Genomic DNA, 18893 nt, shown 5'->3' with positions numbered 1-18893 from the left:
GTTGCATGTACATGATTTCAACTGATCTCTTTTTCACGACTACTCTTCACTCTCACCATCCACGGGAACTAGGCCCAGTGTCTCCTGGGATTCCTATAAGTAGGCTGGCTTCTTAGCACCCCTTGAGCTTCCCCCCCCTCCAGCACATTCTAGGCTGCAAATCTCCCGCCTCTTTTATCTGTCAACCTGTTCCCATGTGCTCTGTCGTCCAGAAGCTCACTGAAGACAGCGGTGGGTTGCCTGCTGCCCTCCTCACTCCTTCCCTCTTCTCCTCGCTTTTGCAATAAGCCCACTCCCTCGAATCACATCAATGCTCTCGACTCAGTGGAGTCCTGGGAGTGGGTGGAGCAAAATGAATGGTCAGTTCTTCCTGAACTTTCAGGCTATTGGTTTTAGGTGAAGAACCAGGTGTACCTTCTTTGTAACAGTGTTTTTCAAGGAGTATGAAGGAACCCGATCTCTAATGCCATGATCTTAAGATGTACGCATATTTTCAACTGATGTGTATGTTTTTTTTTCAGCTAGAAGACCTTTCAAAGGAGTGTGTGACCAAAAGAGGCTGAACCAGGAAAACATGCAGTTTCTTCCGGCTCTGCCAACTTGAGGGGATATTTGTGCAGTGTTTAAACCAAGTGTGGAAACACTTTTTGGTTCATGGAGCAGCAGGGAAAATTTACTATTTTGGGTGGGTGGACACTGGAGTGAAATGGGCGAGTTTTGTTTTGGAAATGTTGATTTTTGAGGTGTTTGCAGGGTGGTTTAAGAAAAGGTATCTAGTAAGTTGAACATATGCTTAAGGTTGGGAAAGATTTGAGTCATCAACCATGTTGCAAATGAAACCACCCAGAAAATAAAGCAGTTTAGCAGGCAAGGAGTAGAACTCTGGGTACCGAACATTCAGTAGTGAATGTGGAAGCAAACAAATCTTTAACGGAGACTGCACAGAGTGTTCTGTTATATCAAATGCCACAGAGATGGCCCGTAGGAACAGGTCTCAAAGAACACATTGGATTTTAGTCAATAAGTTACTAAACGCCTTGGAAAAATGATGAAAGTGGCAAAGTGGTAGAGAATGAGGCCAGACTTGTAATAATATCTGAAACAGTGAATCTGCAACAGGCTCTGTGAGACTCTCCAGCAGCAGAGTTGGATGGGAAAGGGGATGACGGTTGCATGAAATCAGGGTTGACGTGGAATGAAAGGGATGAAGACCCAAGATTACAGAAGAGTGTTGAAAACACAGCTTACACGGCCTAGGATAGACAAAGAAACATGGGAAATTAAAGAATCTCTGAAAGCTCTTGAAGAGTAAACAATACTAGAGGAGCTCTGAGTAAGGTGGCATGAGAATGGTGAATGGATAGGAGGCTGAGGCTGGAGAGTGGGACATACAGACAAATGTGTACTATTAAAGGTGGGAGGGTCTTGGGGACCAACGAGCAGTAGGGTATGGCAGGGGAAGTCCAGCTCACGGAAGCCCAGGGACACCAGGACTCAGGATAAGGTGCTAGGTCTGCTATCCATAGTGACGGTGATGTTATCCGAGCCAGCACAGGCCTCGAAGGGTGGAGGAAGACAGAGCTATTTTCTACATTCTTCCTTCAATATGGGGACGCCATCCAACCAACCACTGGCAGGAGCAAAGTCAAACAAGAGGCAGATGGCGCACTGATCCCTAAGAAATCAGAGGATTCCCCAAAGAGGGTGAGGATAGATCAGATTCAAAGATGAGAATCAATGCAACATTTGAGGAACGATGCCTCACTGTGCTGGGTGCACATAACCCAGTGAAGAAAACACAAAAATGGCCCTTGGGTAATTAACAATTTGGGATATAATTAACAATTGGAGATATAAGCTCTCATGGCCCTTCCTATTCTAGGATGAGATGATTTTAATACTCCTGGATTTTATCTCCATGTTTTCCTAACTACACAACAAAGAGTTGTACACTTCTGTTCTTCATCACACCTTTAAACACACACTCACCTGATTCTTTCTAGGCTGTGCTCTCTCTGTGCCCTTGCTTTCTTGAGACTTCCTCCTATTGATTTTCTTTTCTTTACGAGGCTGAGCTTCTGTGTTAAATAAGTTGCAAACACTCTCTTCTGAAAAACTGATCAACTGCTAGAAAGAAAATTTACAGCAGGGCTACCATAAAACATAAGTAGTAGTGACATTTTCATGTACATCTCTCACATTTCTTTTCCCTCCCCTGCTGCTTCTACCATTTTACATCCCATTTCCGCTTAATTCACAAATTCCATTAGAATCTCTTTTCTTTTTTCTTTTTTGCTTTTTAGGGCCGTACCCTCAGCATATGGAAATTTCCAGGCTTAGGGGTCCAATCAGAGCTACAGCTGCTGGCCTTAGGCCACAGCCACAGCAACTTGGTATCTGAACCGAGTCTGTGACCTACACCACAGCTCATGGCAACACCAGATCCTTAACCCACTGACAGAGGCCAGGGATTGAACCGGCATCTTCATGGATGCTAATCAGATTTGTTAACCGCTGAGCCACAATGGGAACTCCCTCCATTAGAAATATTTTAACTAACGTAAATTCAAATGGGGGAAACAGTAAATACTGATTTCTGATCAAACATAGACCCATAAGCATATGTACTTTGTCCAATTATTTTATGGAAGAGAAAAAAACAACTTAAGAATCAGCTAACTCACTCATCAAATATTTATTAAGCAACTACAATTAAGCACCTAACTACTGATGGGTTACAGGGGGATAAAAATCATAAACCCTGAGTTCCCTTGTGGCACAAGGGGTTACAGATCCAGTGTTTTCACTGCAATGGCTCAGGTCGCTGCTGTGGCACAGATTTGATCTCCAGCCCAGGGACTTCTACATGCTGTGAGCTCAGCCAAAAATAAAAAAATAATAAAATTAAAATAGCATTAGGGAAGTTCCCTTTGTGGCTCAGCAGTAGTGAGCCCGGCTAGCATCCATGAGGATGCAGGTTCAATCTCTGGCCTCACTCAGTGGGTTAAAGAGCCAGCACTTCTGTGAGCTGTGGTATATCGAAGACACGGCTCCGATCCCACATTGCTTTGCCTGTGGCTGTGGCAGGGGCCGGTAGCTTTAATTGTGATTCAGCCCCTAGCCTGGGAACTTCCATATGCTGTGGGCATGGCCAGAAAAAGCAAAAAAAAAAAAAAAAAAAAGTCAGTATACTGTATGTTTATGCACTATGATGCTATAAACAAAACCCCCAAATTTCAACTAAATCGCAAAAGATGTGCATTCAATGGGAATGATGCTCATAACTGAAGAAATGAATACTTTTTAAAAGTTATATTTATGCTATTTTCTGGTTCTGCTAATTACATGCTACTCTTCTCCACTTTATACTTCAATAAATTCAAAAAACCACACAGATCCCAAATAAACTTTTGAAAGAGATGACCTTCCACATTAACACAAATTCTGAAGGCATCTTGTTTTACTGAATTGTTCTTCTAACAGAATTAAAATCAAATCAGCATTACCCTGGGTTACGTGCCAGATATATTAGTGCTTAATATATAGATTAAACCAAGATTTAACTGATAAAATCATTTGATCATAAAAATAGAAAAAAACTACTGCAAGATTTAAAAACAAATGCATTGTTGGAGTTCCCACTGTGGCTCAGTGGTAACAAACCAGACTTGTATCCATGAGGACATGGGTTCGAGCCCTGGCCTCATTCAGTGGGTTAAGGATCCAGCATTGCCATGAGCTGTGGTGTAGGTCAAAGATTCGGCTCGGATCCCACATGGCTGTGGTGTAGGCCAGTGGCTGTAGCTCTGATTCAACCCCTCACCTGGGAACTTCCATATGCCAAGGGTGTTGCCTAAAAAGTCCCCCCCCAAAAGCCCCCAAAACAAATGCACTGCACCAAATACAAATACTTACGCTTCTTCTGTTAGAGGTCCGCGTTGCTCTGCCAGCTTTATGGGAAGCTATTTTCTCGTGGTTATTTGAAGAGGCAAAGGCATCAGTGCCTGATCAGCAAGACACAGCAAAATTAGAGGAATAAAGAAAAAGTTAAAGATTCATGATCTTTCGGACACACTGGATACTCTTTTGGATACCAATTTTGCTTTTAGTATCCTATCATATTTAAACATAAATATTAATTACGGAGAGAAGTAAATTTTGAAATTCAAAAGAGATTTTAAAACATGAAAATTCTTTAATTTCAAAAGTTCAAAAAAATGTTAATTTGACCATTCTTAATGGTATAAATAAAAGGCAGTGTAAGACATTAAAGAGCATCAGCTTTGGAAGGTGACAGGCTCTGCCGCCAATTTAGCTCTACCTTAACTCTCCATGTCTTGAATTCTGTGCCAAGGAGCTTGGTGTGTGTCCTAGAACCAACAAGTTATGCTGGTGGCCGTTAAAGGGTTTCCACCAGGCGAGAGACATGAATGAATAGTGATTCCCAACCTAAGTGCCTTGCCCGGACATTTGCCAGCCAAATCCCAGCTTGTCAGGAAAGCACAAGAGATCTTGGTTGCCTTGTGATGATCAGTGAAAAAAGCTAAAGATCTTGGGACGTACATGTGCTCCAAACGCCATGTTGATGCTTATGAACAATTTCATGAGTTCAAGGGTATTTCGGAATGACCCTTATGATCCTTATCGTTTCAAATGTGCGACCTGAAAAGGAGCTTACTGTTGATCTTTTAAGAGTTGAGAGGGCAACTCCACTGCCTGCAGTGATTTAAAAACTGGGGCTAGGGAGGTTCCCGTTGTGGCGCAGTGGAAATGAATCCGACTAGGAACCATGAGATTGCGGGTTTGATCCCTGGCCTGCTCAGTGGGTTAAGGATTCGGTGTTGCTGTGGCTCTGGTTTAGGCTGGCAGCTATGGCTCCGATTGGACCCCTAGCCTGGGAAAGTCCATATGCGGCGGGTAGGGACCTAGAAAGAAAGAAAAAAAAAAGAAGCAAAAAAAAATTAAAAATAAAATAAAAAATAAAAATAAAAAATAAAAATCAGGGCTCCCCATCTAAGGCAGTTAAACGTGGGTGATTATAAGGTATGGGACTTGGAGTGGAGACAGATGGATAAAAGACCTCTTATAAGCTTTTCTACACTATGAGGGTTTTTTTTTTTTAATCAAGTATGATTATAATAAAAACAAAATTTTAGAATAAGATTTTCATATATACACATATTTAAAGTTACATCTATGGTTATAATATAAAAGTAGGTGACTACCTGAAAGAGTTTCTGAGATGGAAGATTTACCAAGGGACTCAGAACTGCAAATGATACCTGAAGAGGTTCTATGTTTTCCTAAACAAAGAAAAAAAAAAGTAGAAATTAGATATCCTTAAATTCAGTGGACATATAAATAATGTGCCCAAAAGAAAATTATAAGGATTTATTTTTATAGGAGGAATTGTAATAAGCATAAAGATGGGAAATCAATAAAAGATTAACCAAAGAAAGAGCAAAACAAGATACTGGATATAAAAATACATGTTTCATAATGTTTACCAATCTTTAATGAAACATGTTTACTAACAACAATCCACCAAAATAATAGAACTTTAAGTGAAAGTGGCTATGATGATCCATGAACAAGTAACTTTTTTATTTAAAATCCCTTATTGTAACCCTATAAAGTAAGAAAGAAAGATCATTAATAAATACAACCTAACAATACAGTATTATTCAGGCGAACTTCAAGGTAAATATAAGGGTACGACAAATATCAAATCTTTCCTCTCCCACAGCCAAGATAAAAAGTAGTACTTAATTTTTCATAGATAAAACTGATCTATGAAAGGTTGAAGAAAGTGAACCTTTCAATTTGAAGAAATTCTTTTACCACCAGTTTGCTCAGAGTGTGTTGTTTTTTTTTTAATCAGAAATGAATGCTGGATCTTTTCAAATGCTTTTCCTGCATGTATAGTTTCAGTGCCTTAATCCATTAATATGATGAACTACACAACTTTTTTTCAAATATTAAACCAACTTTGCATCTCTGGGTAAAATCTCACTTGTTCATAATGTATTCTCTTTTTATATATTATTACATTTATGAGGATACCGGACTCTAAGTTTCCTTTTCTAATAATGCCTGATTATAGTATCAGGTTAATGAATTAATGAATTAGGAAGCATTCCCAACTCATTTGTTTGAAAAAGTGTATGCAAAATTAGTATTGTATAGCTTTTAAATGTTTTGTAGAATTAATTCATTAGTAAAATCATATGGACAGGCAGTTTTCTTCGTGGGAAGGTTTTAACTACAACTTAAATTTCCTTAGTTGACATAGGGTTAAAAGGCCATCTATTTATTCTTGAGTGAGACTGATAGTTTGTGTCTTTCAAGGAATGTCATTTAAGTTGATGAATTTATTGCTATAACATAAAGTTGTCCATAATATTCTTTTATTATCTTTTTTTTTTTTTTTTTTTTTTGCCATTTCTTGGGCCACTTCCGCGGCATATGGAGGTTCCCAGCTAGGGGTTGAATTGGAGCTGTAGCCACCGGCCTACACCAGAGCCACAGCAATGCAGGATCTGAGCCGCGTCTACAACCTACACCACAGCTCATGGCAACGCCAGAACCTTAACCCACTGAGCAAGGCCAGGGATCGAACCCGCAACCTCATGGTTCCTAGTCGGATTCGTTAACCACTGAGCCACGACGGGAACTCATTAGCCTCTTAATATCTGTTAGGCTATGTAGTGATGTCACCTCCTTTATTCCTTTTGTTAATGAGTATCCTTTCCTTTTTTCCTGAACAGTCTGATTAGAAGTTTACTATCATTTTCATCAGCACAATCTTTAGATTTCCATGACTTTTTTCTCATCTTTCTGTTTCTATACCAGTGATTCCTACATTTATCTTTATTACTTTCTTCTTAGTTTGGTTTTAATTTGCTTTTTCTAGTTTCTTCAAGTGGAAGCTGAGATCACTAATTTGATGCCTCTCTTATTTTCAAATACAAGCTTTAATTCTAAAAAATTTCCCTTTAAGCAGTGCTTTAGTTACACCCCATACGTTGTTTGGTTATTTTATAGTGGCTTAGGGCTTACAGTGTACACTTTTAACATATTCCACTCTGTTTATAGTCTAAGAACCCCTCTGGGGCCTTAATGCCATGTTAATTTGGCTGTATATTTTACTTACCTAGGTTATAAGCTAAACATTGCTGTCACTCTTGTTTTGAACAATTTTTTATTAAGACTAATTAAAAGAAGTCTAACTCTAATAAAAAATGAAAAATAGGAGCTCCCACTGTGGCTCAATGGGATTAGCAGCATCTTAGGAGCCCTGGGATTCGAGTTTGATCCACTGCCCAGTACAGTGGATTGAAGATCCAGCATTGCCGCAGCTGCTGCACTCAGATTTGATCCCTGGGCCCAGGAACTGCATATGCTGTGGAGCAGCCAAAAATGAAAAAAAAAAAAAGAAAGAAAACTAGGAAAAACAAGTCTGTTCTATTTGCCCACATGCTTAGCATTTTCAGTGCTCTTCATTCTTTATTACAGATACAGATTTCTACATGGAATCATCTTCCTTTTGACTAAAGGCCTTCTTTTTTGTTTCTTAAGGCTAACAAGCTATTGGGAGTTCCCATCATGGTGCAGTGGTTAACGAATCCGACTAGGAACCATGAGGTTGCAGATTCGATCCCTAGCCTTGCTCAGTGGGTTAAGGATCCTGTGTTGCGGTGAGCTGTGGTGTAGGTCGCAGACACAGCTCGGATCCCACCTTGCTGTGGCTCTGGCGTAGGCCAGCAGCAACAGCTCCGATTAGACCCCTAGCCTGGGAATCTCCATATGCCATGGGCGCGGCCCTAGAAAGGGCAAAAAGACAAAAAAAAAAAAAAAAAAAAAAAGGCTAACTGGCTATGGCAATCAATTATTTCATCTTTTGTATGTTTGAAAAAGCCTTTATTTCATCTTTGTTTTGAAGAATACTTTCAGTGGGTTGACAAGTATTTTTGTTTTTGTTTGTTTTGCTCTAAGTACTCAAATACATCTTTAAAAGATGTTGCCGCACTGGCAGTTCCCATCACAGCTCAGTGGAAATGAATCTGGTTAGTATCATGAGGGTGTGGGTTGAATCCCTGGCCTCTCTCAGTGGGCAGGGATCCAGCATTGCTGTGAGCTGTGGTATAGGTTGTAGATGCAGCTTGGATTCCGAATTGCTGTTGCATAGGCTGGCAGATGTAGCTCTGATTCAACCCCTAGCTGGGCACTTCCATATGCTGCAAGTGTGGCCCTAAAAAGCAAAAAAGTCATTGCACTGTCTTCTGGCTCACAGAGAAATCTGCTGCCTCTCGTATTTGTCCTTGTTTATGTCAGGGTCTTTTTCTCTCTGGCTTCTTTTAAGTCATTCACCATTGATTTTCGCCTTTGGGTTATTTCTAATGCTGGGAATATGCTGAACTTTAGGATCAATGAGTTTGTAATTCTATCAAAATCTGGACATTTTCCAGCCATTATTTTTCACATTTTTTTTTCTGTTTCTTCCAGTCTCTCTCCCTCCCAGATCATGAATTGTCTGGTCATTTTTTTTTTTTTTTTAGGGCCACACGCATGTGGCTTGGATCCTGCATTGCTGTGGCTGTGGTGTAGGCTGGCAGCTGCAGCTTCGATTCCACCCCTTAGCTGGGAACCTCCATATGCCACGGGTACGGCCCTAAAAAGCAAAAAATAATAATGATAATAACTCTTTCAATATCTTTCTCTACAAATTCTACCACGTGTCATTGCTGGATACATTTCTAATGATTTATTTTTCTCATTATGGGGCATCTTTTCCTACATAACTACTGATTTTTAATTGAATGCCAGACATTTTGATTTTAACACTACTTGGTGCTAGTTTCGTGGGGGATTTTTTGCCTTTTCTTTTTTTTTTTTTTTGGTGGGAGGGGTCAAACCATTTCATTGAGAGGCCTCAGAGGAAGGCTGAAGGGCTGGGAGGACAATGAGATCTGATGCCCTTAGCCAGGCTGGGATCTCCCCAGCGTCACAGTTGCTGAAAGCAATTTCATTACTCTTGAGGTTTATTACGCAATGTAGTCACTTGGACACAAGCTGGATCCTTTCAAGGCTTGCTTTTCAATTTGCCAGGCTTTTGGCTTAATTCTGCTCCTTTAATGAGGCAATACTCTGATACATGACACCCTCTGAATTATAGGTTTTTTGACGAGGGTTGGGGGAGCATGATTTCTGCCCTGTGTGAGCTCTAGGCACTTCCCTTGGCTCCATGTGGGCAGATGCTCCCAGCCTTGGGCAGTTCACTCATAAGCACGTGCTGACCAGGGCACGCAGCGGGAGTCTCAAGGAGATGATCTGCATATGTCCAGAGCTCTCTCTGGACAGCACTCTCCTCTCTGGCACTTTACCTTGTAAACTCCAGCCTCTTTTGCTTTCCCAGACCCCATCTTCTCAACTCCTGGAGACTGCTGGGATCCACCAAGGTAACCTCTCTCTGTATTGCAGCCTGGAAGCTCAGCCTAAGCGGTAAGTGGGGGCTCTCATAAGGCTTAGCTCATTTGTTACCCTCCCCTCAGGGATTATTGTCTGTTCTTCCTGATGTTCAATGTCTGTGGACCACTGTTTCATAGCCTTATTCTCTGTATTTTTGAGTTGCATCTCATGGGAATGCAAATTAGGTCCCTCTTATTCCATCTTGGTCAAAAGCAGAATATTTATATTTCAAAGTATAACAGCAAAGGAATGACTGATGGTCCCAATATAAAAATGGCCAAGTAAAATTAATAGGCATTCTCCAGAAAAGAAATTCAAATTGCCTATGAACGTGAAAATGTTGAAACGTCATTAACAAACTAAAAAATTTAGCTTTTTCTCCTGTTAACGCTCTTAAAAAAGATAAGTACAATTAATATCCAGGATTTATAGAAGTATACTAAAATAAAACCATTTCTAGTGCTGTGAGTCCAAATTAGTACATATTTCTGAATGGTGGTTTAATAATATGTATCAGAAAATTCCAACATGTTCATATTCCTTAATCCATAACTCCATCTGGAGACATTGATCTTACGGGGAAGAACAACTTATATTTATAATAGCAGTTCTAAGACTGTTGTTCTTTTACATTTTAACACATCTGAAATCTGAGTACATGATGTGTGTCAGCTTAACTTTTAGCATTTTTCCTTGGTGATACATAAAACCATGGTACATCCCACCATCAACAGCAGTTGGGTTCCAAGAAATATGTATAAGGAGTCACAGAAGTACTGTTGTTAATAGGATAAAACTGGAAATAATCTACCTAGAAAATGCATTCAATTTATGGACACATCATTCAGTCCATTTCATGATTTCAAAGCACCACCTCTGCTCATGCAGAACAGGAGAGAGTGTGATGAAAATATAAACACGTTTGCTCCACACTTTGCACACTTACAAGATTCTCTCCCTTGTCATCAAAATTTGGTTGAGGTAACCGCTCAGGAACTTGTGACTGGTCGAGTAGCAGGGGACTGAGGCTGCTTAACTCCCTTTTACGAACAGGTGTTTCTCCCTTACGTAATGGGGTGTTTGCTGGCAGAGATTCATCAAACACTTCAGGGCTCAGGTCCTCTCCAAAAGTAACTCTCTTCCTCTTCCTCATATTTAGAAAGGCCGGTACTTTACAATTTTCTTGACCCTCTATAGATAAGAAATGGGAAATATATTTTAAAATTAAGCTATATTTCCTATCTAAAAGGCATATCCTAGAATCTTTTAACATGATTAAAATTGGCTTTTAACATGATTAAAATTATATAACACAAAACAGAGTTGGTAGAGAAAAAGGCTCAAAATGGAAAAGATAAGCAATAATTCTAATTAAAATATGGCAAGAATTTTAAAGTAAATTTTGTATGCCTATCGCAGATTACAAAATTAGAATATCAACTTCCTTTACAAGTTTCACCATTAAGCAAAAATGGATGGAGCCAATTTTGAGACTCTACAGAGGTTCCACCCCTACCAACTATTCCTCATTTCTGTGGAATTTCAAAACATCAGGCATTAGCTGAGGCTTGCAAATAACATGCTAATCAGATTTGTTATAACAAGAAAATGATATCCTCAGGCTTCAAAATATGAATTTCTTACCTTCTTTTTGTTCTCTGCAACAGTTTGCAAGATTTGAGATTAAGCTTGGGAGTATTCCATCATCAGAGAGGTTGTCACGGTGTTCCTAATCAAAAGAAACATCAAGGATAATTGCACATATATAATAAACACAGAGTCATTAAGAAGAGAACTTCGGGAAGTTCCTGTTGTGGCTCAGCAGTAACGAACCCAACTAGAATCCATGAGGATGCAGGTTCGATCCTGGCCTCACTCAGTGGGTTAAGGATCTGATGTTGCCATGAGCCGTGGTGTAGGTTGCAGACATGGCTCAGCTCCCATGTTGCTGTGGACTGTGGTGTAGGCTGGCAGCTGTAGCTCTAGGCCAGCAGCTACAGCTTGGATTTGACCCCTAGCCTGGGAGCTTCCATATGCAATGGGTGTAGCCCTAAGAAGCAAAAAAAAAAAAAAAAAAAAAGCCACTTTGAAATTTTTTCTGCCGAGGGTAGATACTAGAGTATTCAGGTTACCTTTCATAATTGCTCTGACTTAAAATATCTTATTAGTCACAAAGCAACAATGGGTTCCCTAGCTCTTCCTTTGGTAAGTAGTGTTTTAGACCAAAATTAAAGAACAGAAATCCATAATGTGGGATCAGTTCATTACCTCATTTGGGATCTGGCAAAAGGTGGTAAGGAAAAATATGAGTGGTTATAACTAGAGTGTATTCTGAATGGTGTCAGATGAGGTAGACTATATACACAGTCTAAGGTATGAGAATTCCACTGAAACCAGAAAAAAGCCAAATATGCAAGTAGCATAACAGGTGTTTTTTGTCTTCTAAACATGGGAGCCACACCTTTTTTAAGTGTGTAAGTCACTATTACAAGTTAGGAACAAGGAAAGAAGGTAGTATTTGCCCCTCTGTGCTTCTCAAAAAGAAGATGATAGGGTAGGCGAGAAAGGAACAGTGTGAACCCTGAAGGGACAGGCACACCCAAACAGAGGACCTCGGGGGCACAGGGGGTGACAGCCAGGACTGGGGTGGATGAGCTCCCTACAAGTTACCATCTGCTCATCCCATCTCATCCAAGGCCCTGCCCAGCCTTATTCTCAGGAGCTATTCGTTTTCTCCAGTAAACCCGTCCCAAGAGCAGCACCTCTGCTGAGAAATAATCCTGCCCCAAACTAACCACCTTCATCAGCCGTTTCCCAAGAATCAGCTTCATTTTCCCAACTAGAAAAATGGCCACATCATTATTTGTGAAATAAGTAAACTTATAAAACAAAGTTCATGGTGATGTTTAGTTTTACTTTTAATTCAAACATCTGTGAGTTATCTTAAATTGTATATACCTACAAGCTCTAAGATGCTTAGTAAGAAGATCATTGGTTGTGAAAGTCTTGCTATGACTTTAGTGGCAGGACTTGATTTTTTTTCTTTTTCTTTTAATGGTTGCACCTGTGGCATTTAGAAGTTCCCAGGCCATGGGTTGAATCGGAGCTGCAGCTGCTGGCCTATGTCACAGACACAGCAACACTGGATGTGAGCCACATCTGTGACCTATGCTTAAGCCTCCAGCAACATCAGATCCTTAACCCACTGAGTGAGGCCAGAGATCGAACCCACATCCTCATGGACACTAGGTCGGGTTCTTAACCCCACTCAGCCATAATAGGAACTCTGGGACTTGATGTTTTTCTTACATAATATTATTTTTATCTATTTTTTTGTCTTTTGTCTTTTTAGGGCCACACCCGCAGCATATGGAGGTTCCCAGACTGGGGTCTAATTGGAGCTGTAGCCGCCAGCCTACGCCACAGCCACAGCAATGCCAGATCTGAGCTGCATCTGCAACCTACACCACAGCTCACGGCAATGCCGGATGCTTAACCCGATGAGGAAGGCCAGGGATAGAACCCGCAACCTCACGGTTCCTAGTTGGATTCATTTCCGCTGTGCCACGATGGGAACTCCATCTTATATAATATTGTTAATCAATGAGAGTCATATGGATCATTAAGATGTTAAGTCTTTTTAAGGAGAAGATAAAACAAATAGAGGATAGAAATGAGCAGTGCTGGGAGAACAGCCTTGTGGCTGCCAAGGGGAGGGGAAATGAGTGGGATGGACTGGGAATCTGGGGTTAAAAGATGCAAACTATTGCCTTTGGAATGGATAAGCAATAAGATCCTGCTGTGTGGCACTGGGAACTATATCTAGTTCCTTATGATAAGAGCATGATAATGTAAGAAAAAGAATATGTATGCGTGACTGAGTCACATTGTTATACAGTAGAAAATTGACAGAACCCTGTAAACCAGGTATAATGGACAAAATAAAAATCATTTAATTAAAAAAATAAAAAAGAAATGAGCAGCGCTGTATAAAAACCCTAATCAGGCTTTTAACCAGTAAAGAGGCGCAGGTATATTGGGTGGGAATAAGCAACAGTCTCACACATTAATAACTTATGAAACTCATAAAATATAGCTCACCTATGTTAAAATTCTGTATGTTCCATTCCAAATTGAGTTAAAAAAAAAAAAGAAACAAATTCTGCCCAGTGTTACTATAAGTGAGAAAAGGAGGGAAAAAATTAGGGCGAGACACTTCCTGCTCAGCTAGTATGATATACAACACTTCAGAGTACTGCTCTGAGGCAAAATGAATTTCTATTCAGTTTGCTTTGGGACATGGAGCTCTGTACTTACCTGCAGGCTTTCTAGACACAGCTTAGCAGAGGGTTTCTTCAGCACAGAACGGAGCACAACGGTCTCAGAGGATGGAATGTCCCTCTGGCCCAGCGGGGTCACCAGTGATCTGGCGTCGGGAGCCCTGTCCCCGCTCAATTCTGTCAATTTGTCAAATGAAACAGCATCACTGGATCCTGTGCCCTCGGCAGAGTCAGTAATCTGGATTCCTTCAACAGAGTTGTAAACATCAGAGGTGGCAGACATCCGAATCAGCCAGGTCTATACGCGCTTCAAAGGGAATACCACACTCCTCAGAAATTCACCCCTAACAGGTCCTGTTAGGGAGAAGCATCTGGGATTTCATTTGGAAATATAAAAAGACAGAGAAGTGGCACTGCTCACAGCTTTTATTTCAAATCTGACTACTGAGGGTGACGGTCAGGCATTTTGGCTTTGTGGCAATCTAAGACCTCATTCGGGGGTCAGCTATTCACTGTTAACCCGCCTCCACTCACGACACCTACAACTTGCAGCCTGCAACATAGTATTAGATATCACCTATGCTATAAAGGACCAAAAGCTATGGGTGGGAGGAGCAGAAGTACATCTGTAGTTTGTAAAATTTTAACATTCATATGAAGTTGTACCACATCAAGTCTAAGAAGGCTGTGAAAATGTACATAGCACAGTCCCTAGAGCAAACATTGGGGGGGGGGGTGGGAGATGCAATGAGGTATAGTTTAAAAGAGAATGAACAGGTTTTTAAAAAGAAAATTTCAAATAACCCCCCAAAAAAGACAAGAGGAGGGAAAGAGAAGAATAAAAAACAGAACATGTGAAAAAAAAAAAAAGGTAGATTTAAATCAAACTATAACAATGACTTGAAAGGTTAACGTACCAAATATTCCCATCAAAAGGCAAAGATTCTCAGAGTTCATAAAAAAGCAAGACAAGAGTTTTACTGAAAGATAAAGACAGGGACAGGTTGAAAGTAAACCTAATAGAGAGTTCCCATTGTGGTGCAGCACAAACGAACCCGACGAGTATCCATGAGGATGTGGGTTCGATTCCTGGCCTTGTTCAGTGGGTTAAGGATCTGGTGTTGCCGTGAGCTGTGGTGTAGCTTGGGTTCCCTGTTGCTGTGGCTGTGGAGCAGGCTGGCAGCTGCAGCTCCAATTCGACCCCTAGCCTGGAAACTGCCATAACGGCCCTAAAAAGAACAAAAACAACAAAAAAAGTAAACCTAATACTTTCCTGGGGACTTTTATTCAATACAAGAGTATTGATTTAGGAAGAATTTTGCACAGTGGTCTCTTTTCCTATACTAAAACCCAAAAAACTCATGTGTGGTGTTTTCTCTAACAAAAAATACTTGTTAAATGTTCAGAGTTTCTACTCTTTATTAATAGATTTTATCAGCTTGGAAATATTTTACTAACCTTTTTTTTTTTTTGCTTTTTAGGGACACACCCAGGCATATGGAAGTTCCTGAGCTAGGGGTGATTTGAAGCTATGGCTGCTGCCACAGCCACAGCCACGTGGAATCCAGGCCGCATCTGCAACCTTCACCACAGCTCACGCAACGCCTCACAGCTCACGATTGAGCAAGGGATCAAATCCGAGTCCTCATGGATCCTAGTCGGGTTTGTTAATGGCTGAGCCAAGGACGGGAACTCCTATTTTACTAATCTTATCAGTAGCAGTTCAAAATAGAAAACATCATCCCTCAAATAATAAGAATATGCTAAAACATCTCTACCATACTAAGAGCTCCTAAAATAGAAGGAACTACTTCACTTGCCCAAATTTTAGTGTATAAGTAAACCCATCATAAATGTCTATGGAACAAATGGTTTCATGGGTAAATCCGCACATGTATTAAGGATTAATTAAATACTTACCACTTGAAGCCTCTGTGAGCTCTGAAAGTAGAGTGGACTCTTCAACTGAACATCCAGACTGTGGCATTAAACCAGATTCAGAAGACTTCTTGGGGGACAAAAGAAGTTAAAGAAGTATTAAATTTTATTATTCATAGGATTACTGAGATCTTTATAAAGATTTGAATAAGCACCACAGATTATCTGGAAATCGGATGCTAAACCAATCAATCCATCACCTTCATTATCTGGTTAATTGTTACAAAAGTATATAGGAGTCTAACTAAAAACAAAGCATTCATTCTAATTCCATCCTAAACATCCTATCCAACAATTTTCAGTTCCCTAAGAAACGTTTACAGGACATACTTTTGCTGCCTTACTGTTTGAAATCTAGAAAATTATGTTAGCCACTTTCTTTAAAGAGGAAATTCTCAAAAATAATGAAAAATATTATATAATTACCAATCAAACAACAAAAGATATCGAGAGCTAGAAAAGGAAAACCATTAATGGCCAGGATAGAAAACACACTCATATTAATGTGGACACTTTCTAAATCACGGTATATATCCAAAAATTAATCACAGTGCTGCTAAGAAACATCACTGGTTCTAGCAAATGATTTCATATCAACCAAAATAAAGCACAAAGAGTAGCGATTATAAGTGGCTCTGAGATATACATGAAACCCACGGGACCTGGAAGAATCTTTAATGACCACCTAACGTTTATTAATACAGTCCGGATACAATTAAAAGGACATGTACCATGTCTTTTCTCACTAAAGAAAGCAGAAGTAGTGATCGTGAGAGATCTAGCTCCCTGTTTACATGAGCATGAAGGTCAAGGATCTCCGAAAGCATTTTTTCATTCATGTCAGTTATGACTTCTGAGGATGCCGGCAGGCCCCACATAACCATAAGTGACAAAAGAAAATCCCTACAGCTAAGAAGTGAGCAGAGCAAAGGAGAATTTGCTAACCGGTACCTTGCTTCTTAGCCAGTAGTAAACCAGTGAAGGGCAGAAAGGCAGAAGCATAAGACCCCTAGACCTGAGGGCTACAGCCCGAGTATAATTTTCAACCAAATTTATAAGTTCTGTGTAAGTAAGATACTCATATGTCTGCCTCCCCAGAAGACGAAAAGCTGGCCAAGGGCGGACTGGGACATCCTCACTATGGTACCATTTCACCGCACAAGCAGAAAACCACAGGGCTTCATCTTTCCATAAAGTCTTTTCTTTCTTTTTTTTAGGGCCACACCCATGGCACATGGAGGTTCCCAGGCTAGGGGTCAAATTGGAGCCGTAGCTGCTGACCTACACCACAGTCAGAGCAACACAGGATCCGAGCCACGTCTGTGACCTACACCACAGCTCACAGCCATGTCGGATCCTTAACCCACTGAGCGAGGCCAGGGATCGAACCTGCATCCTCATGGATCCTAGTCAGATTTGTTTCTGCTGAGCCACAATGGGAACTCCATCTTTTTTCATATCAAAAGCAACATATTAATCAAAGCCTGTCTCTAATCACCATTAAGCGAACCGACAACAAAAAAATTTGACAAACAGGAAATACACACACATATGCACACACAATTAAAATCTCAGCTGAGATATCACAATACAAGGTACGTTAAGTACTATAATTGCACAAGGGCTCTGACAGTCCTAAAACTGGCTAGTGAGAAAGCCAAAGCTTCACTTCACTATTCCCAGGGAGTGAATTACCTTAGAGAGAGTTGCAGAGGTTTCGAGAGCACACGTTCCATCTGTGTGGGAAAGGCAGCAGTGTTGAGTATCCTGAGACCAAGCTCCTCGGAAGATTCCCATCAGAGCCCCTCAGAGAGGACAACCTCCGACGCTTGGATGTCAGCTTCGCAGGGAACTCGGACAGCTGACACTCACCAAGACTTGCCTTCTTGGCTGCGTACACAAAACCAAATAAAAACACAACAACGCATGCATAAATATTTTCTCTTACAATACCATTTAAAATTACATACATCATAATAATTTTAGTGCAATGTAATGCTGGAGCCTAAATACTTTAATCAATGGAAAGAAAAACCCAGTAGTACCTATTTTGTTAAAAAAAAAATCTAACTGGAAAGATAGAGAACATGACTGCTAAAATGATAACAAAAATTTAGTTATTAGAATGAACTTTTTTCAGATCTCCTGTGGCCAGTGGGTTAAGGATATCGTGTTGTCACTTCAGTGGCTCGGGTCAGTGCTGCGGTGCCGGTTCAATCCCTGGCCTGGGAGCTTCCAAATGCTGCAAGGAGCAACCCTCCCCCCCAAAAAAATTTTAACTATTTTCAGACTTATAATGTACAAAGATATGCCAAGATACATTTGTATTTCTGACAGAGTATCTCATTCTATTTTTAAACTCAGAATGAAACCTTTTCTTTTGAACAATTTAATGGATGTGAGTATGTTCTAATACTCATTCTGCTTTGATCATGTATGATTTTATGAAAAATATAGCCAAAGTTCATCCTAGGTACAAAAGGGGAATTTAATTGTCTCAAGAACTAAGTAATCATTTAATAAAATATTTCAAAGCTTTTTCATAAAAACTGAAAAATAGGTAAGTTACAAATTATAAATGAGTACATCAGAGGAGGTCAATATTGCAAAGGAAGATTAATTGGATTTGCCTTGAGGAACAGCACTGTGCATGCTAGGAGGTCCTGAGATGCACCTGATGATGGTTCAAGAAAACCAAACAAAACCATTTGGAACCTTAGGGTTATGGTGATTATGGTGAGGCCAAGATTGTGTCTAGTTCTGGTGTTTGAAAAGCTTTGTGATTGGAAAATCTAAAGTGACAGAAAAAAATGTCTAAATAAATAATAATCTAAAAGTTACAGCCAAGGATATGGCAGGCTATGAAGATGTCAGTTTAAATATATCTGTTTATAAAGTCAGGGCTGGGTGTTCGGTATTCATGTAAGTGTTTGCCAAACTTAATAGTAATCCTCTAAAAATCAAGGTCAGTGCACTCAAATCTACTGCAAGTCCTAAAGATGAAATGAGCCCGTGGGCTCTGATATAACACTCAACACTTAATTCTGGCCATGCGGAAATGTAAAACATGGGTTCAGGAATGCTTGTTATCATGCTTTTTCAAGAGAAACCAGAAATTGAGGCTTTTTTATTTGAAACATCCCTTTTTGGGTTTGTTTTTAAATGGCCTCACCCTTGGCATATGGAAGTTCCAGGCCAGAGAATGAA

At 40.2% G+C, this 18893-nt stretch overlaps 1 protein-coding gene across 1 annotated transcript in view; it reads right to left on the bottom strand.

Annotated features, from left to right (window-relative positions):
• CDCA2 (cell division cycle associated 2) overlaps nt 1-18893 on the bottom strand; it is a 53541-nt gene that overhangs the window by 17504 nt on the left and 17144 nt on the right. The window contains 10 exon segments of the mRNA XM_003132816.4: nt 1990-2127; nt 3916-4004; nt 5226-5258; nt 5261-5303; nt 10415-10659; nt 11113-11197; nt 13786-13994; nt 15669-15756; nt 17382-17437; nt 17439-17576. Coding sequence (XP_003132864.3) covers nt 1990-2127; nt 3916-4004; nt 5226-5258; nt 5261-5303; nt 10415-10659; nt 11113-11197; nt 13786-13994; nt 15669-15756; nt 17382-17437; nt 17439-17576 — 1124 coding nt within the window.

Source organism: Sus scrofa, chromosome 14 (genome assembly GCF_000003025.6).
Source record: "Sus scrofa isolate TJ Tabasco breed Duroc chromosome 14, Sscrofa11.1, whole genome shotgun sequence".
NCBI classification, from domain to species: Eukaryota; Metazoa; Chordata; class Mammalia; order Artiodactyla; family Suidae; genus Sus; species Sus scrofa.
This window is presented reverse-complemented; position numbering and strand designations above follow the sequence as displayed.